General features: G+C 40.4%; 1 protein-coding gene and 1 pseudogene across 1 annotated transcript; both read left to right on the top strand.

Moving 5' to 3' along the window:
* The first annotated feature begins 370 nt into the window (after positions 1 to 370).
* Positions 371 to 11,817, top strand: LOC118841969 (annotated as a pseudogene).
* A 10,571-nt stretch (positions 11,818 to 22,388) lies between these two features.
* SOWAHA (sosondowah ankyrin repeat domain family member A) lies at positions 22,389 to 24,522 on the top strand. Its single transcript, XM_036752534.1, has one exon. The coding sequence runs from the start codon at positions 22,389 to 22,391 to the stop codon at positions 24,036 to 24,038; it is 1,650 nt and encodes a 549-aa protein (XP_036608429.1). The 3' UTR covers positions 24,039 to 24,522.
* The last annotated feature ends 1,606 nt before the right edge of the window (positions 24,523 to 26,128 follow it).

The following is a 26,128-nucleotide window of genomic DNA, read 5'->3' as shown; positions in this document are numbered from 1 at the left end:
GAAAAGACCTAGGGGCTTTTAATGGATTGCTAAGGCCTCTATGGCAACACAAAACACCAGAGGGGTCAGTTCTCTACTGAGATGCAGGGGCAACAAGAAGGAAAAAGGGCACATGCAGTTTACTGATTAAGTAACAGCGAGTAAGTTTTGCTAAAATATATATTACAACCAATACACAGCAGCATGTAGGATCATTAAACAAGAGTTAAGTACCTATTTAAAAAAACAAGCTTTGCAAGTGATAGGGACGGGACTGGAAGAATCATCGTCTGCTACCGTACCACACCTTTTGGATGCCCTGCACAAAAGCTGTTCCTTCCCATATTTAATGAAGTGATTGTGGTAGGTCATGCGGACAGTAGGTGTCGCAATGGAGACAGGATGCCAAGTTCTTCCAGATAACGCAGAATTGCAGCCATTGAGTACAAGTGGTTTCAGGAACCCGCAGGGTAGAAAGAGGCTGAATGGGATTGTGACAGTTCAGTCATTGCTAGAGTACATGATGGTGAGCATGGGAGGTTGAGACACCAAGGTGCAAACAGGAGTAGATGTAGCCACACTCACTTGTGGAGATGGGAATCCAGATGGCTGAGGGGCAAGCTTAGAGGAAATAGCAAGGGGGTTGGTATCCTCACATTCACAAACAGGCAAACATGCATGAGTAAGACCACTAAGGCAAGTAAGTTGTTTGGCAATAGTGATGCACTTGCATAGTCTAAAACACATGACTTTAAGTGGGCACTTCTGGCGACATGCTGGGCAATCTAGGTGGATAGTCAGGGTGACTGGGCAATCATTACTGTTCTTACACTTGGGAAGATTCCCTTTCTTCACTGCAGCTTAAAGAAGTAGGTGCAGCTATCACAACATAGGGCCCCGTAACCAGACCTGGAAGCAAATCCACCACAAACCACACAAAGAAAAGTTAAATGATGGAGAGTTTCCATCAGCACAGGGTAAGAAAGTCCCAAAGTAACAAGAGAAACTGCAACCTGTTGGGATGATGATCTGGGAGTGGGGTCAGTAAGGAAAGATGAGAGAAAAGAAAGGACACAAACTGCGTAAGAAGGGATGAGAGGCAAAGCGGAAACAGGGCTTCCGTCTTTCATTGAGACAAATGACCAGGACAGGCCATAATCAAATTCTGCAAACAAGAGTCATCAAATAAAGTCTGTTCTTTTCATGAATTTACAGAATGGACACAGCAAAAAGGGAAGCCTAAGAAAGCAAGGTCAGTCTTAAGAGGACCTCCAACAAACACTCCCTGAGGTATCTGTAAGCAGCCAAGCTTAGAAGCAGAATGGATCATGCCCAACCAAAAGCACTGATCTAAGTGACATGCTGAACAATGCTTCCTAGTAAAGAAAATAACAGGGCAGTTACTGCTTTGTAAGCATTGGAACTAGGTTTTCCTCAATGGATAGCAACCAAAGAAGGTGGCATAGGCCTGACAGGTAAAAGTTCCATAATAATTACTGGCAGGGGCATCTCCAGACACCAGTCAAGTGGCTAGGTAAAATCCCAACTGACATATAGAAAGGAAAAGGGTTGAAAAATCTTGAGAAGTGCTTTCCTCCTCTTTTCTCATGCCAGAGGTTAGAACATGCGACATTCCATGTCATAGCCAAAAGGTACGAGGGATTGCTTGTCATAGAAATGGGTGAATAAGAAAGCTACATAGGAGCACAGCAAAAGCAAGCCAATTTTCCTGGTTGTCTTGGGTTTGCAGACTGACTTCAAAGAGTGGGATGTCTTCAAAGAGTACAGCAGTCATTATGTTAAAATAATCAAACAGTCAAAGTATTAACACTGTTAAGAAAAGCTAGCTACCATAAGGCGCTTAAAGTGATAAAGTCAGCCTAGGAAGCGGTAAAGAAGGTATCAAATTTTTTCCACTGTTCCAAAGTTTGCATAATCATGTGTGCTAATGCATTTGTCTGCTCTCAGAGAGAGCCAGTAGACTTATGGATAAGCCAGGCAAACCCATCAACTTGACTTATGGATTCCCTTAGAGGCACAGCTAATTTTCCTATTTCTAGCAACAGATCGGAAGCAGCCTTGGCTAATTTAGAAGTTCCTATGACTTGAACATGGCTTCGTCTAATTAACTGCTTTAAATTATGATTTAAATTAGATTATGAAAGAGGCTTCCTCTTCTTTTTCCTCTTTTTAATACCTAGTAGATAACATTTTCATAAACAATATGAAGCATACTTCTTTCAGCTACGCTTATCAATAACAGTTGTCAGTTAGGGTAACACATTTAAGATGTTCTTTTCCCACATTTTTGCTGAAAAACACTTCATGACAGTCACAAATAAAAGCTCCACAATGATATCTAAGAGCAAAATCTCCACAAACAGAGAAAAGATCTGAGGGAATGAAAAGGACAGATGTAGAAGCCTTAGAGTGAGCTTCCGGGAAGATTGAAGTGCATGCAGGTTCCTCAGAGTCAGACACTGGAGAGACGGACAAATGTTCATTGTCCTGTTTAGACTGGGAGACAGCCATAGCTTGAGGTGCATCAGAGGTGGGGTTATTTCTGGATGGGCTGGCAGAAGGCTTCTGGTATTGAGAACAAAGTGAAATATGAAACATAAATAATAACAATAGTTAGATACAAAAGAGGTCACACATTACTTTCCACAGAAGGTTAAGGAAGAAGTCAGTTCATTAATTTGTACCTGCACAAGTGAAAAAACAGGCTGCACTCTTCTGTGCGGGAGAGACAGCACTTCCTTCTGAAGAAGCACCAGGTGGTTTTCAGAGCCTAGGGAGTCATGCCAGCTCAATAACACTGTTTAAGGCTGGGCTGGGCAATCTTGTTTAGATTTGGTAATTTCACATTCATTGGTGGATTTCCTATATGACCAACATTTTTGGCACCTCTGAGAGTTTTGTACTCCAAAAAAGTCTACAGTTAGAACAGGTAGGACCTTTAATAGTTTTGCTGGCATTGGTAGCTTTGTCACCATAAAGCATGCAACAGTCCCGCTAGAGCAATCTAAAGTTCTCATGCATGAGCTTGGAAAGAACAGCAGTTAAGTGAGGCAGTCCGTGGAACAGACAGAACACTGTGGGGACCTGTTGGTTTCAGCTTGGAGGTAATAATCTTTTTCGCCCTTTATTTTTTATTGTTTTTTCCCACTTAATAGCATTTTATTTTTTCAATTACATGTAAAGATAGTTTTCAACATTCACCTTTATAAGATTTTGAGTTCCAAATTTTTTTCTCCCTTCCCTCCTCCCTCCCCAAGATGGCATGCAATCTGATATAGGTTATATATATATATATATATATATATATATATATATATATATACATATATATATATATATATATATACAATCATATTAAACAAATTTCCACATCAGTCATGTTGTGAAAAAAGAGTAAGAACAAAAGGGGAAAACCACGAGAAAGAAAAAAAAACAAAAAAGAAAATAGTATGCTTTGATCTGCATTCGGACTTATAATGTTAATGGGATGTAAGATCTTCCTTGCCCATTAATAGGCCTCATATGGAGCCCATTAAGGGAAGCTTGCTTAGAGGAGGCTTGCTTGAAGGAAGGCTCTCACACCTTTTGCTAATTTCTAATTAGGCACTGAGTCATGAGGGTTGTGATGCCTTCCTGCTCTGTGAAATGTATATATACTCTGAGTTGGTATTTTGCTTTGGGAGCTCACTTATGAGAAGGATCTTGTGATTCCCTGGTCAAGACTCTGAGAAGCTGTATGTTCAGACCACGCAACTACTCAAATGTAAAGGCTCTCTCAGTTCAGTGGTGGATGTAAAGTGTATAGCAATATTGCTTTGATTTGGGCAGTCAGAGCCCTGCCTGTTGGTCTTCATTTCTCTGCTTGTATTTTTCTCTGTTTGTATCTTCTCTGTAGTTCAGGTGCTAACTTTTCCCCTGAACTAGTGGATGTAATTAAAGGAGATTGTTGACTCCTTAAACAGCTATCTTTCCTAGTAAAGCAGATCTAAGAACCTGTGCTAGCAGCCATCCTGGGTGTGCCAGTATGGTTGCCGCTACAAGACTCCATAGTTCATTCTCTGGATGTGGTTAGCATTTTCTATCATGAGTCTTTTGGAATTGTTTTAGATCTTTGTATTGCTGAGAAGAGCTAAGTCTATCAAACTTGATAATCACACAATGTTGCTATGTTACTGTGTACAATGTTCTCCTGGCTCTGCTCACTTCACTCAGCATCAGTTCTTGTAAGTCTTTCCAGGTTTTTCTGAAGTCTGCTTGCTCATCATTTCTTATGGAACAAAAGTATTCCATTATATTCACATACCACAGCTTGTTCACCCATTCCCCAACTGATGGATATCCCCTCAATTTCCAATTTGCCACCACAAAAAGAGCTGCTATAAATATGTTTGTGTGTGTCTGTCCTTTTCCATTTTTTATGATCTCTCATCTAGTAGTGATATTGCTGGACCAAAGGCTATACACAGTTTTATAGCACTTTGGGCATAGTTCCAAATTGCTCTTCAGAATGGTCGGATCAGTTCACAACTTCACCAACAGTACAATTAGTGTTCCATTAGTGTTCCAATTTTCCCACATCTTCTCCAGCATTTATCATTTACCTTATTTGTCATATTAGTCAATCATATATAGGTGTGAGGTGATACCTCAGGCCTATTTTAATTTGCATTTCTCTAATCAATAGTGATTTAGAGCATTTTTCATTTGACTATAGAGAGCTTTTCATATGACTATAGACAACTTTAATTTTTTCGATCTGAAAACTGCCTGTTCAAATTCTTTGATCATTTAACAAATGATTTGTGTTATTATAAACTTCATTCAGTTCTCTACATATTTTAGAAATGAAGCCTTTATCAGAGACACTAGCAGTAAAAATTGTTCCCCAGCTTTCTCTTTTCCTTCTAATTTTAGTTGGATTGGCTTTGTGCAAAAACTTTTTAATTTAATGGAATCAAAATTGTCCAGTTTGCATTTCATAATGTTCTCTATCTTGCTTGGTCATAAATTCTTCCCTTCTCCATAGATCTGACAGGTAAACTATTCCTTGCTCTCCTAATTTGCTAATGGTATCACCATTTGTGTCTAAATCATATACCCATTTTGACCTTATTTTGGTATATGGTATAAGATGTTGGTATATGGTGTAAGATACTGGTCTATGCCTAGTTACTGCCACACTATTTTCCAGTTTTCCCAGCAGTTTTTGTCAAATAGTGAGTTCTTATCCTAGAAGCTGGAGTCTTCAGGTTTATCAAGCAGTAGATCACTGTAGTCATTGACTACTGTGTCTTGTGTATCTAACCTATTCCACCGATCCACCACTTATTTCTTAGTCAGTACCAAATAGTTTTGATGCTTGCTGCTTTATAATATAGTTTTAGATCTGGTACAGGTAGGCTATCTTCTTTTGCATTTTTTTCATTAATTACCTTGATAATTCTTGACCTTTTATTCTTCCAGATGAATTCTGTTATTTTTTCTAGCTCTATAAAATAACTTTTTTGGTAGTTTGATTGGTATGGCACTGAATAGGTAAATTAATTTAGGTAGAATCGTCATTTTTATTATATTAGCTTGGCCTGCCCATGAGCAACTGATATTTTTCCAATTATTTAGATCTGACTTTATTTGTGTGCAGTGTTTTGTAACTGTGTTCATATAGTTCCTGGGTTTGTCTTGGCAGATGGACTCCCAAATATTTTATGCTATCTGCAGTTATTTTAAATGGAATTTCTCTATCTCTTGCTGTTAGACTTTGTTAGCCATATGTAGAAATGCTGATGATTTATGTGGGTTTATTTTATATCCTGCAACTTTGCTAAAGATGTTAATTATTTCAAGTGGTTTTTAATTGATTCTCTAGGATTCTCTTAAGTATAATATCATATCATCTGCGAAGAGTGATTGCTTTGTTTAGGAGGTAACAATCTTTACATATAGTCCTGGCATTCAGATAGCTGAAGCTTTCCACAAAGGTTGGAGCAGGCAAAGCCATGACAAATAACAGACAGGGTCCTTGAAAGGAGAATAATCAGTATTTATAATTGAATTTTGAAATCATCCTGGAAGTCAATTTAGAAGTACATGTAGTACAACAGTTAACACACAGGCAGAAAAGAATGATACTGCAAATAATAGTGTGAGCCCATCTGAGAATAGAGAGGATCCCACCGCCTTGAAGAAGAAAAGTAATCAAAGAAAGCCAGGATGAGGGATCCCACCAATTCCCACCAAGGGATCCCACTACCTGGGGTTATATTCCCATTACATGGAGTTTCATGTGCTATTTGTTGAGTATCATTCAGAATTCTCTAAAGCTCATGAACGTTGGTGATAATGTCACCTGAATGACTGATGTATGAACAACAAGATTGGTTACTGATGGTACAAGCACTGACTTGTGCAGAAGTTAAAATACCAAGTACCAAGTGATTCTCCACAACCATATGAGTCACAGAGTCAATTTCAGTTTGTAGGGCAGAGATGGCAGTTGTGGTGCATTGAATAACTTCAGATGTGTCCTCAGAAAGTCTTTCAAGTACAGCAGACAAATTCCTAAGAAAGCAGTCATTACCAGATTGGGAATTAGAGCCCATAGAAAATGATGACCTTTACCAAGTTCTGCTATTAGATTAGGACTGCTCACCTACATTGAGCTCCTCTTAGATTGATGATGCCACCAGGTTTCCACGTTTCTTGTGGTTTTCACCTCTACCAATCCCAAAGAATGGTTTCTAATAGTCAAAGAAAGAAATAAAAAGGCTATCCCACAAGTCCCATACCATCCTATTAGAAAAGAAGAGGAAACAACTCCAGAAGACAAAAAACTGGCCAGGGTTTACCAGTCCCCATGGTAACTGGGCAATCCTTTTGGTACTATTACTAAGATTCTGGACATTATAGGTGACCATGGCAAAGGAAAGATTTGTGGGACAGCCACTATTTCCTTTAAAATATCAAGTTAAGGCAGAGATAAAGGAAGATGCATTACTGATACCTGCAATAGCAAAAGTAAAATTATACCTGAGTTCTCCACATAAATTTTAGAATCCTCAGTCCTACTTTTGTTAATACAAAGAGTAAAGTTTGGTATAGGATGGGCCATAGAAAGTGAAGAGAACCTAGCTTGAAAATTCACTTAGGAAGGGGCAGAACCAAGATGATGGGAAAAAGGCGGCGACTCCCATATTCCCCTCCAAACAACTTTAAAATAACACCTCAAAATGTATTCTAGAGCAGCAGAACCCACAAAAGGACAGGATAAAACAATTTTGCAACCCAAGATAACTTAGAAGTTCAGCAGGAAGGGTATGTTGCACCAGGGTGAGAGTGGAGCATGATCCAGCACAAGCAACACCCTGGCAAGCCAGCCTCAGACCACAGGTAACTAAATTGACAGCAGCAGTTTCTGAAGCTCTTGGCCCATAGACAGTAAGAAAACTGGAAAACTGGTCAGAAGAAGATTACAGGGGGCTCTTTGCTGGCACTGGGTGCACGATTCTATTGCATTGCCCATATGTGGATCTGGATTGCAGTACTGGGTTGCAGTCCCAGGGCAAGGAGGAGCACTAGCATGCTAGAGCTTGCAGCCACAGGGGAGCAGGGACCCTGGTCATAGTTCTAGGGCAGAAAAGAGTGTGGTTGCTCACATACCACAAGAGTAGTAAACACACTTTTCCTTATACCATACAACCCTGGAAGAACTGAAAATTCAAAGAACCCCAGAACTAGCTCTAAAAGCATCTATACAAAAACCTAAAGCTTGGAGTGGTTCCCCCTCCACTTTAGGAGTAGAGTGAAACTTTAACATAAAGTTAAAAATCATTTAAGCCTGGAAAAATGAACAAACAACAAAAGAATCCAACCATAGAAAGTTATTGTGGTGACAGGGAAGATCAAAACAGAAACTTGGATGAAGACAACAGAGTCAAAACTGCTACATCCAAAGCCTCAAAGAAAAATTGTGAATTGGTCTCAGGCCCAAAGAGAATTCCTTGAAGAACTCCAAAAGGATTTTTAAAATTGAAAAAAGAAATGAGAGTGATGCAAGAAAATCATGAAAAAATGTGTCGACAACTTGGATAAAGGAAGCCCCACCCCCCCCCAAAAAATACTGAAGAAAATAACACCTTAAAAAACAGGTCAACTGGTTAAAAAAAAAAAGCACAAAAATCCACTGAAGAGAATTCTTTGAAAAGCAAAATTGGCCAACTGGAAAAGGAGGTATAAAAGCTCAATGAAGAAAATAATTCCTTAAAAATTAGAATTGGGCAAGTAGAAGCTAATGACTCCATGCAACAGCAAGAAACAATCAAATGATTTTTAAAAGAAATGAAAAAAACAGAAGAAAATGTGAACTATTTCACTGGAAAAACAACTGACCTGGAAAATAATAGATTGAGGAGATATGATTTAAGAATTATTGGACTACCTGAAAGTCATAATCAAAAAAAGAGTTTAGACATCATCTTTCAAGAAATTATCAAGGAAAACTTCCCTGCTATCCTAGAACCAGAGGGCAAAATAAAGATTGAAAGAATCTACTGATCACCTCCTGAAAGACATCCCAAAATGAAAACTCCCAGAAACATTATAGCCAAATCCCAGAGCTCCTGGTTCAAGGAGAAAATATTGCAAGCAACAGTCAGAAAGAAGCAATTCAAATATCATGGAGCCACAGTCAGGATCACACAAAATTTAAAATCTTCTACATTAAAGAACTGGAAGACTTGGAATATGATATTCTGAAGGGCAAAGGAGTTAGGATTAAAACTAAAAATCACCTACCCAGGAAAACTGAGTATAATCTTGCACAAGAAAAAAATAGACATTTAACAAAATAGGGGATTTTCAAGCTTTCCTGATGAAAAAACCAGAGCTGAATAGAAAATTTGACTTTCAAATATAAGAGAAACATAAAAAGGTAAGTAGGAAAGAGAAATTATAAGGAATTCAATAAGGTTAAACTGTTTACATTCCTACAGGGGAAGATGATTCTTGTAACTCCTAAGAGCTTTATCATTGTTAGTGTAGTTAGAAGCCTATACATATACAGAAGATATGAGTGTGAGTTGAATATGATGGGATGATATCCTAAAAAAAATTCAGTTAAGGGATGAGAAAGATGAGTGCACTGGGAGAAGGGGGAAGGGAGAGGCAGAATAGGGTAAATTTTTTCACATAAAAGAGTCACAAAAGAGCTTTCAAAGTGGAGGGGAAGATGGGAGGGAGCACTTAAACCTTACTCTCATCAGACTTGGCTCAAAGACAGAATAACATACACACTCACCTGGGTATAAAAATTTATCTTACCCTACAGGAAAGTAGGAGAGGAAGGAGATAAGAGAAAGGGTTAGAGGCTGATAGAAGAGAGAACAAATTGGGGTAGGCAGTAGTCAGAAGCAAAACACTTTTGAGAATGGACAAGGTGAAAGGAGAGAGATTAGGATAAACAGGGGAAAATAGGATGGAGGAAAATACACAGTACCGTATTTCCCCACGTATAAGATGCACCTTAATTTTGGGGCCCAAACTTTGAAAAAAATGTATATTACATAAAGTTATTGAACTCAAGTTTTATTCATCTGCTCATAGCTTTCAGGCATCTTTTGGGCAAGTCTGGTGTGTGTATGCATGCTTAGTCCATTCCATTTCATGAACCTGAAGCACCAATTGTGTCCTCCTTTAAAATCAGTAACTTCTTTTTCATCAGCAATTCTCTTGCCTCATACTGAACCATCTTTGTGGACACAGGAATTCCAATAGCCCTTTGCTCTTCAAATCCATATTTTCAATTCCCTCTCTAAATCAGGCCATTTTGCTGACTTGCCTCTCATGGCCGCCTTCTACCATGGCATTTTCAGTAGGGTTTCTTCTTCCTGTAGCCAGTCTCAGATTGTTTTCTCAGTTGGAGGAAGACCAAACTTACGTTAAGTGGCACAATTTCCATTCACTTTTGCAAACTGGTTCACTTTTAACTTGAATTCAGCACTGTACGAAAATCTTTTCTGAGCCATTTCTGGGCAGAACGTGGCAAAACATAATCTAATATACCGGGTAACAAATGCAAAACAATGAGTGCAAAGACAAGCGTGAAAAAGCAGGAAACGCAAGTAAAAAAATCTACAACCACTGCATAAGACACACCCACTTTTTAGACCCCAAATTTTTCAAAAAAGGGTGCATCTTATACATGGGGAAATGCGGTAATCATAACTGAAAAAAATTTATAGCAAGTTTCTCTGATAAAGGCCTCGTTTCTCAAATTTATAGAGAATTAAGTCAAATTTATAAGAATACAAGTCATTCCCCGTTGATGAATGGTCAAAGGATATGAACTGGCAGCTTTCAGATGAAGTAATCAAAGCTATCTATAGTCAAACAGAAAAATACTCTTAAATCAGTTTAGATTTGATTAGAGAAATGCAAATTAAAACAACTCAGAGGTACCACCCCACACCTATTAAATTAGCTAATATGACAGAAAAGGAAAATGACAAGTGTTGGAAGGGATGCACTAATGCACTGTTGGTAGAGATGCAAACTATTCAACGATTCTAGAGAACAGTTAGGAACTATGCCCAAAGGACCATAAAATCATCCACAGCCTTTGACCATGCAATACCATTACTAGGTCTACTATCCCAAAGAGATAAAAACCAAAAATTAAAAGGACTTATATGTAAAGAAATATTTATAGCAACTCTCTTAGCTGTGGCAAAGAATTGGAAATTGAAGGGATGCCCATCAATTGGGGAATGGCTAAACAAGCTGTGGAATAAAAATGTAATAGAATTCTACTGTGCAATAAGATATAATGAACAGGCAGATTTCAGACAAACCTGGAAAGACTAGTACAAACTGATGCAAACTGAAATGAGCAGAGCCAGGAAAACATTGTACACAGCATCAGTAACATCATGTGATGATCAACTACAAATGACTAAGCTCTTCTAAGCAACACACTGATCCAAAGCAAGATCCAAACCCCTTTGTAGGGCTCAGGAAGGAAAATGCTATCTATATCCAGATAAAGAACCGATGGAATAAGAATGCAGATTGAAGTATCTTTTTTCACTTACTTTATTCTTTCTTATGATTTTATTTCCTTTTGATCTCTTTCTTCTTCCACGACTGTGATGAATATGGAAACACATTTTACATGGTAGCACATATATAAACTATATCAAACTGCCTACCATTTTCAGAAGAAGGGAGGGGAGTAAAAGAGTGTGAAAAATTTGAAACTCAAAATCTTGTAAAAATCAATGCTATAGCTTTGCCAATTGCTCTCTTCCCAGAGCTATGAGCTGCCAGGGTCAGTGAAGTTCCAAGATCGCTGGACGAAAGCTTGCTATTAAAGCTATCGATTGGGCAGCATTTGGTGAGATCATACCTAAAAACTAGAAAGCCACTGCTAATGCCTTGAAATCCCATAATGAATATCTTATGACCAGATTGACTACCCTGCCTGAGAAGCCACAAGTGATCAACTGGGCTTACAACAAGGAAAACATGGCCAAGCCTGGCCTTGTGGATGAGTTTGAGAAGTTCAATGAGCTGAAGATTTCTGTGCCAGAAGATAAATTCACTGCCCTAGTGGATGCTGAAGAACAGGAAGATGCAAAACTTGGTGCTGATTTTGTGAAAGCTTCAAATGCTAAGACTGCAGAACTTCAGAAAGAGATGGAAAAGATCAAGAATATAATTCCTTTTGAACAGATGACCACTGATGATTTGAACCAAGCCTTTCCTCAAACCACACTGGACAAGAAGTATCCCTATTGGCCCCATCAGCCAATTGAGAACCTCTAAAATTGGGCCTCAGAGCTGTGGCCCTCCTGTCGCTTGCTACTGAAATCTGAAATAAAGCAACTGTACAGTCAAAAAAATCAATGCTATAATTTTTTCTCAATATGTAATTGGGAAAAAATAAAATACTATTTAGGTTTTTAAAAGGAGATGGGCAAAAAAGAGAGAAAGAAAGAAACGACAAGCAGCATGGTCTCAGAAAATCCTAGAAAGACTTATATTAATTGATGCAAAGTGAAATGAGCAGAACCAGGATAACACTGTATACAGTAACAGCAATACTGAATGATGCTCACCTGTGAATGACAGCTATTCTCAGCAATACAATGATCTAAGACAATTTTGAAGGACATATGATGAAAAATACTATTCATCTCCAGAGAAAGAAAGAATTAACTGATGGAGTCTGAATGCAGATTGAAGCATACTTTTTCTTTACTTTCTTGAGGCTTTCTTTTCTCTGTGTTTTCTTTTACAACATGACTAACCTGGAAATATGTTTTGCATGACTGCACATGTATAATCTATATCAAATTGCTTGCCTTCTCAAAGGGCATGGAGGAGAGGGACAGAATAGGGAACTCAAAAAAATTGTTAATGAATGTTAAAAAATTTACATGCAATTGGGGGTAAATAAAATATTAATTTCAAAGATTAAAAAATAAGCAAAAGTGCTGATGCTGCGATGCTCAACTCTCACAGCCACATATCGTCACTGGAAAAACCACAGCTTTGATTACATGGACCTCTGTCAAGCAAGGTGATGTTGCTGTTTTTTAGTATGCTGTTCAGATTTGCCACAGTTTTCCTTCCAAAGAATAAGCATCTTTTAATTTTATGGCTGCAGTTGCCATCTACAGTGATCTTTGAACCCATGAATATAAAATCTGACACTGCTTCCATTTCTTCTTCTTATGTTTGCCAGGAAGTAATGGGACCGCTTGCCAAGATCTTAGTTTTTTTGATGTAAAGATTCAAGCCAGCTTTCACACTCTCCTCTTTCACCCTTATCAAGAAAATTTTTTTTCCTCAACAAGGGCTCTTATGATTACAAAAACTTGACTCATATGTATTTCAGGACTAACATAGTATATAATTTATATAATTTACTTGGGGAAGTGACAAATATGTAAGGCATAGCTGTACCTTTTTAAGGTGACAGCAAGAGGAATAACTTGCTTCCCAGAAATTTCTTTTCAATGGTTTCATCATCGATAACTAATAGAAGATATTATAGAAACACAACATGATACAATGCAAAAGTCAGGGAACTTGGAGTCAAATCTGAACTGCTATGGACTAACTATATGAGCTTGGACAAGTCACTTCAATTTCTAGGGCTCAACTTCATCTTTAAAATGAGATTTTTAAAAAAATTTATGATCTCTAAGATGCCTTCCAGAAGGCTGAAAGCCTTTTCTTTTCTCCTCAAACCATCTATCTATACCATCTCCTCTACTCTTCACTGCCCCTTGATAAAGAACCTCACCTTACACTTTACTGAAAAAAAAAGAGGCCATCATCATGAGTTTCCATTGTTTCCAGAGTTCAATGCTCCGTGTACTGACTTATGTACAAACTCGTTCTCTTTTCTTTTGCTCCAGACTCTGAGGAGGTCTTAGCCTTTGTCCTTGCCAAGAATAATTCTTCTACTTGGACCCCTTATACAATTCCTTCCTACATCCTTGCCGCTTCAACTATTTATAATCTTCCCTTACTTACTGGCTTCTTCAAAGCAGTCAAACTCCTAGAAAAAAAATCTATACTCATTGTCTCCACTTCCCACTCACTACTTGATCCCTCACAATCTGGCTTTTGACTTAATTGAAACTTCTCTTTCCAAGATTACTACTTATGGTCTTTCAACTACCAAATCCAATGTCATTTTCTCAGTACAAATTCTTTTTGACCTTTCTACAGCTTTTGACACCATTGACTATCAACTCCTTCTGTATATTTTCTCCCCCTCTGTTTTCATGACCTAGTGCTCCTTTTATAAACTCCTCAGCCTCATCATCTATCTCCTGTTCATTTCCTTTAGGGTGCCTTCTCTTCTCTCCATTGGTTATCTCATCAGGTACCATGAATTCAATTATTTCTAAGCAAATGATTTCCAGATCTAGATATCTAGTCCTCGTCTCTTTCCTAAGTTTCAATTGCTTATTGGACATCACCAAGGTTTAGAAGAACAATTAAGAACCATTTAATTCTCTGTACTTTCATCCTTAGTATGTGGAACATGGTAGGTACTTAATAAATACCTGTATGATCTTGGGCAAGTTGTTTAACTTCAATATCTACATCTGTAAAATTAAAAGAAGGCTGGACAAGATGGCTTATGTGGTCCCTTCCTACTCTATAGCTATGATGGTATGGATGTTTCACAAACTCAATGTCTAAGTGGAACTCATTATCTCTCCCCTTGTGGGGGGAAAAACAAAACCACAATCATTTTGCAACAACTCTGATGGAATAAAATGTGAAAATCCCCCAACTACCTAGTGGCCTAATAGTACAAAGCTTCTAATCACTATTAAAGGAGAAATCATATAGTAAGCCATGCAAGGACACAGTAAAGCAGAAGGTTCCATTCACTGTTGTAACAACTACTTGTCCTTGGATAAGAGACAACTGTAGGATTGTCTAAATGTATTTTTAACAATTGTAAAAGTATATGGTTACCCCTCCGGCTCTCCTGCCCTTGACAGGGAATGTTTTCTTATTCCACTAATAAATTCTGCCAGTTGCACTCCAAATTGTCCCCTTTTCTCCTCGAATGATTTCCCCTTTCTCTAAACCTCTCTCTCCTATGAAACGCTTTACTTATGTATCCTAGACTGGGGTGTATGAAGTATTCAGCGAGGGCTAGCACCTCTGCTGTGAGGGTTGCTGAGCCCTTTTTGGTCTTCTCATCCACCCTTGGTATTCACCTTCACCCAACCTGTGGCTCCAAGAAGCTGTAGCATATGCAGCCACACCCCAATAAAACCATCTCAGTAGAGGGGCTACATCAAGTTGAGGTTAACCGAGAGATCTTAAACCCTTCAGTGAGTTAGTGGGGTGTCTACCCTGAGCATGTGAAGATTTCCCCTGGTAGAATGGGCAGATGAGAACAATATGTTTCAACAGCCATGAAGGCAGTTGAAGTAGGTGCTATGGAGTGCTTAGAACTTAGTCAGATATTGAATAGGCCAAGGTCATCCGCTGAGTCCAGAGGCCATTGCCAGTTGTCCTGACTTTTGTCTTGCCACTGGACTTTGATGACTCTGGAAGATAAAGTGAGGCTGACAACTTTATAAAACTCTGCTTCACTTAAATGCAACTTATTAGCAAGTCAAGCTATCACCCCACGATGTCATTGGTCCTCTTCAAAACAAAGGACAAACAACAGATTACCAAAGAAGACTGTTGATTGACTATGTACTCTAAGTGATCCTGAAAAGTTATAAAAACTAAACCTGTACCTGAGGAAACTTCAGATGCTATCGGCAAGCAGTCTTCCTTGGCAGGCTAATAAATTTATTTGCTTTCAGTTTGGCTTCCTATCTGTAACCCAGCCTTCCCTGCAACTCCCCCAAGAAGTCTCATTCCTCTTGGTCATAAGAATTCCCCAATACTCTCAAACCTAGCCCTCCTAACGTCCCTACTTTTATTGAGGATACCGCCTTCCTTCTAGCCACCCCAAATAATACTTTGTAGTCTTCCTTGAATCTCCTTTCTCCCTCACTCTTCATATTTAATGAGCTGTCAACTCCATTTGACCTTCACAACAACCTCTAACGTTTACTCCCTCCTTTCCACTTACATGATCACCTCTCTAGTTTGGGACTTCATTCCCTCTAGCTTAGCCTAACCTGTTTTGATAGCTTTCTAACTGAACTCCTTTTGCCAATTTATCATCCACACAGTGGTTCCTTGTTAGGTCTAGAATACCATGGTCTAGCATTTTTTTTTTCAAAACATGGCTCTAGCCTTCCCAGTCTGATTTCACATTACTTCTCCTCACTATCTCTATGTTCCATCCAAACTAAGCTATTTACTTTTCCCTGTATACAACATAGTATTTTATCACCTCCAGGACTCTGAGTAAGCCTCCTCATCTCAGCTCCCTTGAAGGCCTCTTGAAGGCTCAGATCTGATATCACCTCTTACATGACCTTTACTGATCTCTCCACAAAATTATATTTATTTCATATATACTTTGTAATGACTTACCTATGTACATGCTTTATTTTTCTCTCCTTCCTCCCTCTTTCCCCTACCCCAGTATAAAGTTTGTGGGTGGGAACTTTTATATCTTTATTGTCATATCTCCACCTTGTGCTTAATAGCAAATTTAAAAATATTTGTTTCAATCAGCAGAAATCCACCTCACTGCCACCGCCGAATAAGAAAAGAAAAACAAAGTCCATTGCAAATATATATAGTCAATCAAAACAAATGTCCATATTAGCCATATCCAAGAAAAAAATTGTCTCATTCTGCATTCTGGGTCCCTGACCTCTCTATCAGGAGGTTGGTAGCATGTTTCATCATTCATTATTGGATTCATGGCTAGTCCTTACAATGGCTGATAAAAGTTGCTAATTCTTTTAAAGTTCCTTGCATTTACCATATTATTGACATTATATAAGTTGATCTCTTAGTTCTGTTCACTTCATGCTGCGTCAATTCATACAAGTCTTCCAAGATTTCTCTGAAACCATCATTTCTTACAGCACAATAGTATTTCATCACATTTGTGTATCATAACTTGTTCATCTATTCACTAATTTACAGGCAACCCCTCAGATTCCCATCCTTTGCCACCTCTAAAAGAGCTGTACTTTATATATCCTTAGTTTGTTTCGCTTAGGATTAAACTCTCCCTTAATTTTCTATCCTTCTAATTTCTTCTCCTCTCCCCATTCTAGTTCACTGTTGAGTGAAATGTACTTCTGTAATCAACTCTGTGTGTATTCTTCCTTCTTCAGACCAGTTCAGACAAGAGTCAGATTTGAGTCTCAGCCATTCCTCCTACCACCATCCTCCTTCTTTGTGTAGACTTCTACTTTTGAATCCCAATTGTGTGAGATCATTTCCCCTAACCTTCCTTCCCAAAGGTATTGCTCTTCCCCACTTTCTTCATTCATCTCTTAAGATCAAGATATAATAGAACCCCTCCCAAGACTTGTCTAATTAGATTCTCTATGACCCCGATGATGATAGGGTTCAGAGGGGACACATGTATCATTTCCCCATATTTGAAAGTTAGCAGTTTATTCTTGTTTAGTCCTCTATCATTGCTTATTCATGTTTACCTTTTTATGTTTCTCTTCACTCCCATGTTTGAACGTCAGAATCTCTACACAGCTCTGGTCTCTTCATCAGGAATGCTTGGAAGTCCTCTATTTCATTAAAGACCCATTTTTACCCCTGTAGTATTATACTCAATTTTTCTGGGTAAGTTATTCTTGGTCGCTTTTGCAATTGCTTTTGCCTTTTGCAATATTGTGTTTTAAGTTCTCTACTCCTTTATAAAAGTGGCTGCTAAATTATGTCTGATCCTGACTGGCTCCCTGGTAGTTGGAATTCTTTCTTTCTGGTTGCCTGCAGTAAATTTTTTTTTTGACTTGGAAACACTGGGTTTTGGCTATGATATTCCTGGGAGTTTTCATTTTGGTGTTCTTTCAGGAGGTAATTGGTGGGTTCTATTTCCACTTTTCCTTCTGTTTCTAAGACATTTGGGCAGTTTTCTTTTAAGGTTTCTTGAAAGAGTCTAGGCTCTTTTCTTTGGTCACGGAATTCAGATTGTCCAATGATTTTTAAATTATTTTCTTCTCAATTTGTTATTCAGGTCATTTATTTTTGCTATGAGATACCTTATATTTTCTTAGACATTTTCTTCTGAAGACTTTTTAAAAAAATATTTCCTGTTGCCTCATGGAATCATTGGCTTCTATTTGAAGTTTCAGGGAGTTTGCTGCTTGGGCAGAGTTTTGTACATCTTATGCCAAGCTATTAATTCTCTTCCAATTCTTTCTTGCATAGCTCTCATTTCTCTTCCATTTTTAAGTGTTCTCATTTCATTTATAAAAAAAATTCAATCTTTAAAAACTCTTGCTTCATCTTTTTTCCAGCTTTTATTTGATATTTTATTTTTCTCCAGTTACATGTAAAAACAATTTTTAACATTCCTCCTAAAACTCTGAGTTCTAAATTCTCTCCCTTCCTCCCTCTCCACTCCCGCCCCACCCCCCACCCCCAATGAGAAGGAATTGCTTCTCCTCTTTCAGGAATTCTAGTTGAATTTGTGCCTAAGCTGTGTTTTCCTATGAGGATTTGCTTGTAGATGTTTTACAGTCATTCTTTCATTCTGATTTTGTGTCTTGAGCTTTCCTGCCACTACAATAGCCCTTTTATGGTGGGGTTCTTTTTTTGTCTGTTTATTTTTCCTGACTACTTTCTGACTTTAGATGTGATATTAGGGCTGGGTTCTGCCATACTTCCAGAGGGAAGATCAAGACTGGTGCTCTTTCTGTATCAAATGTTGTGTTAACCTAGGCTCTCGAGAACAGGCTAGGGACCTGCAAGCTTCAATGCTCCCAAAGTAATCTGATCCAGGGCAAAGTCTGATTGCTGCCCACCTGGTTTGAGTTCTGCAGATTCCTGACTTTGGGATTTAAGTCTCAACAACAATAGGCTGATGTTGGATTCAGTGACTCTCAGCCAGCTGGATACCTCTGATGATTCAGAGTGACACAACTGTAGGCTCTCCTTTGGTCTGAGCTGGCACTGAGCTCCACTCTACTCCTGGGTTGTGAGACACATGGCTGCTGCTTGTTTTTGAACTTCCTCTTTTCTTGATATATTGTGCAGGTTTTCTTTGATACCCTACGCACAGCTCTTCTTCTCATTTGCCCTAAGTAGTAGATGACAAAGCTGCCAGTGTAGTGCCCTAGTCTGAGTCTGAGGGTACCCTGGTATTCTAGGACTTTGTTTTGCTCTGGCGCACAGCTTCTCTCTGGGTGCTTACACCCAAGCATCAATGAGCCAGTCTCTGGTGTCTACAGATATCTGTCTGTCTGTCTATGCTAACCTGGGGTGAACAAATGACTCATCTGCGGGATTTCACCATCAGGATTTGGTCTGGTGTATTTTCTCCATCTATTGGGATATGTTTTTGTTTTGGGGGCTAAGGAGGATAAGTTGTACTGCTTCCTACTATTCTGCTATCTTGGCTCCACCCCAATAGGAATTTAGCAAAAGTTTTCTGAAGTGAATTCTAGTTTCTGAATTCTACAACCTACCTATAAACTATATATGTTCAAATGGGGGAGAAATTACCATAAATAACTGGGGAAGAGTTAACAGAGATGAGAGATCTGAGCTGGCTCTTGGAAGATTGGTAGAGTTTAAAAAGAAATGTCTATGATTACCTACAAATTATGTAGTGCTGTCACTAACTTATTAAACAAAAATAACTGCCAAATTACTACTAGTACCACCCTAATCTAGGCTGCTTATTAGTACATGATACATCAATCCTGGTAATCTTTTTTCTCTTCAAAGGTACATTTTCTTCTTTATGCTTGGTGACACCAAAAGAACAATGCAGTTTATCTCCAATGAGATTTTTAAAACCCCCTAAACTTCACTATACTGCTCTCAAAAAAAAAAAAGAAAAAAATCGATGTGGTATCAGCATGAACCTTGGTCTTCAAAGGATGTGATAATGGAACATATGCTCTAACATGTCCTACACTAAGCTGGACAGACTGAGATAAAGTCTGTGACTACCACCCAAGAACCAGCCTAAGTGGGGAAAGGCTCATTAAGGGATGAATGTTTTTGGCCTCAACATTGTAGAAAACTGCTAATATTGGGAAAGAGTTGTAATATGCGTTGGTGAAAGAAGCATACCCACAGAGATGGAATCAAAAGTTTTGTTTTTTTTAATGGAGAATTTTTTTTATAAAAACAAATTTTTAAAAATCCCTGAAAAGTTAAACAAAATAACACAAAAGTGACTGTTAATGATTGTACATTGAACTGTATTACACTTATGGTAAAAAGGAAAGTTATGTACCTTGTTAATAATAATGATGATGATGTAGTAGGGAACAGTCCTGTATTGTTGCATTGTTGAGTAATATCTCTATATGGTCTTACCTGGAGAGATAGAAAGAGAGAGAGAAAGATCTTGTGAATCTATTTTTATCTCTAAATTATTTCAAAAGTCTTCCTTTTAAAAATAATTCTTGTACCATCCCATACCTATCAGATTGGCTAATATGACAAAAAAAAAAGGAAAATGTTGATGTTGGAGGGGATGTGGGAAAACTGGGACACTAATGCACTGTCGGTGAAGTTGTGAACTGATTCAGTCATTCTGAAGACCAATTTGGAATATGCTCAAAGGGCTATAATACCATGTATGCCCTTTGATCCAGCAATACCACTGTTAGGTCTATATCCCAAAGACATCCAAAAAAGGGAAAGGGACCTATATGTACAAAAATATCTATAGCAGCTCTTTTTGTGGTGGCAAAGAATTGGAAATCAAAGGGATGTCCATCAGTTGGGAAATGGCTGAACAAGCTGTGATATATGATTGTAATGGAATATTATTGTGCTATAGGAAATGACATGCAGAGTGATTTCAGAAAAACCTGGAAAGACTTACATGAACTGATGCTGGGTGAAGTGAACAGAACCAAGAGAATGTTGTACACAGTAACAGCAATAGTATTCGATGAAGAATTATTAATGACTCAGCCATTCTCAGCAATACAACGATCCAAGACAATCCCAAAGGACTAGCGATGAAGCATGCTATCTGACTCCAGAGGAAGAATGGATATTGATTAAATATAGACTGAAGCATGCTATTTTTCACTTTTCTTTCATTTTCTTTTCTGAGTCTTCCTGTACAAAATGACTAACATAGAAATGTGTTATATAACGGCATGTGTATAACCTATATCTGACTACTTACAGTCTCAGAGAAGGGTGAGGGAGGGAAGGGAAGGAGAGGAGAGATAGAATTTGGAACTCAAAACTTTTTTAAAAAATGTTTCAAAATTGTTTTAACATGCAATTGGGGGAAAGAAAAAATATATTTTTAAAAATAATTCTTCACAATTGTTTATCATATATTTCATTAAATTAATAGGGGTAGGGAGACACTAAACGTAGGACTTTTTTCAGTGACTTCCCTGATGTGGAAACTTTCTCCACTGATTTAAATCAACTGTTATTCTGTAATTTAGAACCTCATAAAGTGGCCTGGGGTACTAAGAAGAGATGCCGTTGTTTGCCCAAGATCATCCAGTTAGTATGGATCTAACTCAGATCTTTCACGCTCCAAGGCTAAGCCACCTATTCTACTCAGGAGCCTCTCTTTATGTTCATATAAGAAAATTTAATTCAACCATGCCCCTTCTGGGAATATAGTTTGTCTCTAGCTTTTTTTTTTGCTATTTATATAGTACTATTTTGTACAAGGTTTTTTTCTTTCTGTCAATAACCTCTTTACAATATAAATCTAATAGTGGAATTGCTGGGTCACAGAATATTGGAAATTTTTAAAATTTATTATATAATTCCACATTGCTTTCCAAAACAGTCTGATCACCTTACAACTTTACCAATGGTGAATTATTGCTCCTGATTTTTGCTGTAGCCCCCAATATTGAATTTTTTAAAATCTTAGATGATTTGATAGTTGTTAGGTGATATACCTCGGGGTTTGTTTTTTTTTAATAATGTACATGGGCTCCTGAGAATGTGCATTGAAAATAATTAAAAATAAGTTGCTTTAAAACTAATCTAAAATCTCTGTTACCTGATATATTAACAGACTGCCTCAATCAAGCCTGAATATTCTGAAAGACATAAAATACTGATGTATTACCTTACAGGCAGCATTAAGCATCACATATTCATTTTTAATTTTTCAAACGAATAAGAAATGAATCAAGAAAGACATTTGGCACTTAAAATTATTGAACTTCCCCGGGGAATAGCAACCAACTACAAGAGGGGCGTTTAGGGGGAGTTGGCATTAAGATGTGTTTGGATTCCCAGAGGGCTGGAAGGAGAGAAGTCAGGGTATTCCCAATTCACAACTCAGGCTGTATAAACTGTCAAGAGTAGGCAGAGCTTCAGCGCCCATTAGAATAGTGAACAGCTGTAATTGGGTCGGCCAACTAAAAAACCAGAAGGAGAAAGGATCTCGGAGGGGCGAGGTTCCCTAGGTCTAGCTGGCACAGGTGTAAACGCCCCCGAAAGGTGGGGGAGGGGCACTGCAAAGGTTAAAACTCAGGTGAGCCTGAGCCTGCCTAGACTACAACTCCCAGATTCCTCTGCTGTGGATCCTCTCCCCCCCCCCCTCCCCCGCATAGACGCCCTCCCCCAGCAGTGCCCACCTGCCAGAGACTGGGAACAGCGCCTCGGGAAAGGAGCTGCCAGCCAGGGCCGACAGGTGGGAAGCGGGCTCTGGGAGAGCCGAGGGAGGGGCCCGCCGCAGGAGGCGCCTTGGGCGGAGCTGCCAAGGCCAGGAGAAGGTCCAGCCTGCCCTGAAGTCCGCAGGGATGGCGCTGGCAGCGGCGGCTGCGGCGGCGGCGGCGGGGGTGAGCCAGGCTGCAGTGCTGGGCTTCCTGCAGGAGCGCGGGGGCAAGGTGCGCAACTCGGAGTTCGTGAGCCGCTTCAAGCCGCTGCTGGACGCGGGGGACCCGGGCGGCCGGGCTGCCCGCAGGAAATGTTTCAAGCAATTCGTCAACGATGTGGCGGTGGTCAAAGAGCTGGACGGCGTCAAGTTCGTGGTGCTGCGCAAGAAGCCGCGCGCCTCCTTCACCCCACGGCCCGCGCCCCCGACGCCCTCCGAAGCCGCTGGGGACCCCCTCCCTGGGGACCCGCCGACCTCCGAGGCCCAGGAGCTGGATACGGACCTTCCGGCTGAGCTGCCACTGCAAACTTCCTCAGATGCAGCCGCAGCCCAGGAGCATAGGTCTCCGTCCCCGCCGTCGGAGGAGCAGCCCCCATCCCCGCCGTCCGAGGAGCTGCTCCTATCCCCGCTGTCGGAGGAGCTGCCCCCGTACCCAGACCTGAAAGAAGCTGCCGCTGCCGCCCCCACCCCAACCCCTGCCCTGCAGTCCAGGTACACGCCCGCGGCCCCTCCACAGACCCCGGCTGCGCCCGAGGAGCTGCCCCCGCTCCAGCCGCGGAAGCCCTGCATGCTGCCTGTCCGCTGCGTCCCGTCGGTGATCCGGGTCCGGGCAGACGAGCAGGGACTGCGGCGCCAGCTGTCGGAAGAACCGGCGGTGGCAGCTTCGTCTCTGCTGCCCGTGCCCGGGGACTCCCCGCGGCTGCGGCGGCGACTCTCGGTGGAGGAGTCGGGCCTGGGTCTCGCACTGGGGGGCGGCCGGTCCCCTCACCTCCGGCGCCTGTCCCGGGCCGGCCCGCGCCTGCTGAGCCCCGAGATCGAGGAGCTGCCCTCCACCGTCCCCCAGCCGCCGCCGCCCACCGTGCCCTTGGAGCCAGCCGAGCACGAGTGGCTGGTGAGAGCGGCCGGCGGCCGTTGGACTCACCAGCTTCACGGGCTGCTGCTGCGGGATCGGAGCCTGGCTGCCAAGCGCGACTTCATGTCGGGATTCACCGCCCTGCACTGGGCGGCCAAAAGCGGCGACCGCGACATGGTGCTGCAGCTGGTGGAAGTGGCGCGCCGCGGGGGAGCGCCCGTCGACGTGAACGCCCGCTCGCACGGCGGCTACACCCCCTTGCACCTGGCGGCCCTGCACGGCCACGAGGACGCGGCCATCCTGCTGGTGGAGCGCCTGGGCGCGCAGGTGCTCGTCCGAGACCACAGCGGGCGGCGAGCCTACCAGTACCTGCGGCCCGGAGCCTCGTACGCGCTGCGTCTGTTGCTAGGCGACCCCGCCCTTCGCTGCCCCGTGGAGCACGACGGCCCGGCCAGGCGGCCTGTGCAGGTGGCAGCCTCCATCCTTAGCTCCACCACCAGCGCCTTCCTGGGTGTGCTGGCCGACGACCTGATGCTGCAGGACCTGGCCCGCGGCATCAGGAAGTCCGGCTCCTTCAGTAAGTTCCTGGGCGCTTCCCCCATGGCACCCCGCAAGAAGGCCAAGGCCAGACCGGGCCTCCCTGCCTTCCCTTCTGCTTCCACCCAGGCCTCCACCACGGGGTCCAAGCGCTGGCCAGGCACTGACATCTTCCAGAGCCATTAGCCCGGCGTTGTGTTACAGTCGCGGGTCTGGCCACTACTGCCCTGCCTGCCACCCCTTGGCATCCGTATCTGGTCCCCGCTGCCCAGTCTAACCTCCCACCCATATCCCCAAATCTAGGCCTCACTGCAGTGCTGGGCATGAATTGATGCCTGAATCTCCTGCGGGTGTCAAATCCTCAGAGAATTCACTTCTCACTTAGAAATTCAATTCGGATTTATAACTGTTAAACCCTGGTTATTAAGGATGAAAAGTTCAAAAGGGCAACAGCTGGTCTGGTCCCTTAACTGAATAATTCAATGTTTGTTAGTACTCTGTATGCCATACTCCTAGGCCAAAACCAATGACATGGTGTAAGTGACTTTTTAGGGTCAGTCCATGTCATCTGGTTCTGTGAAGTGTGATGGTTGGCAAATCAGTTGTATTTTGTTCTTAAATGAAGAGAAGAATCTGTATTTTATAATGGTCTGCCTTTTTTGAAATAGTGTTTTTTCTCTTTTTAGGCAAGGTCTTCATTAAGTTTGTTTTTTTTTTTAAACATCATGGTTAACATTTTAAACACCATTTTAAAGAAGAGCAGATATAAAACAAATGAGTCCTAGGCATCTGAAACTCCCAATTTTTTTACCTACCTCATTTTAGAAAACCTGGCACAGAGCAGCCATCGTGACCATTGTGAATGTAATTCCAGTTGTACTGTGAGTGTGAAATGGGATTCTTCTTGCAAGGACATTTTCTACTTTAAAAAGAAGCAATGCCCAGATATTTGCTAGTGGAACATAGAGCTAATTATTAAAGAGGGAGTTTTATGCAGTAGTTTCCCCTTGATTTTTATGGTCTTATTTAAGTTACTTATTTACATGTTGTATAAATGAATTTAGTGGCATTTGACACCAGTGAGTTCACTTTTTTTTGTATGAAATATTTTGAATGTTTTAAAAATCCTGTGATATATCCAGCTCCTTTGTGCCATACTTTTGAATCTGTGAATCTGATGTCTTGTTTTGAGCCTTACAGATATTTGTTTGTTGACATTATACAATGTGGCATGCTAAATATTTGGAGAAAACAGTGAAACAGCATTTCAACTGAAAAGCAACTTGTTAATTATTAATGTCTACACATAGGGAATGACTTGTGTATTTAGGCTTTGAACAAACAAGAAGGATATGGTACCAATTTTAATAGGTTGTATGAAAGAAAACATTCTAAAATATCAGTGCATCTATTTGCTCAGTGATCTAAGACTTCAGTTGCTTCATATGTAAAATGAGGGGGTTGAGATAAGTGTTCTCTGCTCTTTTCAAGCTCTAAGATTTTATGATTGTAATGGAGTCTTTTTCTAATTATAAAGGTACCTAGGCAACCTTTTTCAGTCAAGTGATGTTCCCATTTCTACAGGTTGTCTTAGTACCAAAGGGATAGACTAGTTTTCTATTGTAAAAGGTTGTTCCTTTTCCTTAAGACACATTCTAGAGGCGCATTTGAAATTGTTTGGAATGTTTTTATTCTGGAGTAAATTAAAGAATACTTCCTTTTTTCTGTCTGATGTACTTCAATGAAACATTCTGCATATTTCTGCTCCATTATATAGTGTTATAATTTTTTCCTTCTTCCCCATAGTGCATTTCTTAGAATACTTAATATTTGAAAGACTATAGATTATTCCCAACTGAGGAAGGGTTTCCCATATGCTAAAATGGAGTAATAGAAATAAACATGCTACAGTTAAGCAAGTTCTTCTAAAATGTTACCATTGTGAAAAGCTAACTATAGAAAATGCCCATTTAGATCCATTACTTCACAAGAAAAGTCCCTATATGCAGTGATTATAACAATCTGAGTAGCTGTCATTCTTGAAAGGTAAAATACATATTATTTGCACAGTGAAATTGTATGAGCATCTCTCCCAATTTAGGGCAGTCATGATTTGGAGAGCAAACTTAGCTTTTAAGTGTAAGGAGACAGTGTTCTTTGAAGTTCTATCAGAACCAAAGATAATGTGTTTTTGAAATTATAATGTGTTTATAAAAAGGTTAGAGGATTCAGTCCCAAAGCTATCCACAGATGTCCTTGGGTTGGTAGAAAGTGCT

Source organism: Trichosurus vulpecula, chromosome 3 (genome assembly GCF_011100635.1).
Source record: "Trichosurus vulpecula isolate mTriVul1 chromosome 3, mTriVul1.pri, whole genome shotgun sequence".
NCBI lineage: Eukaryota > Metazoa > Chordata > Mammalia > Diprotodontia > Phalangeridae > Trichosurus > Trichosurus vulpecula.
The sequence above is the reverse complement of the archived record's forward strand: the minus strand, read 5'-3'. Positions and strand labels throughout refer to the sequence as shown.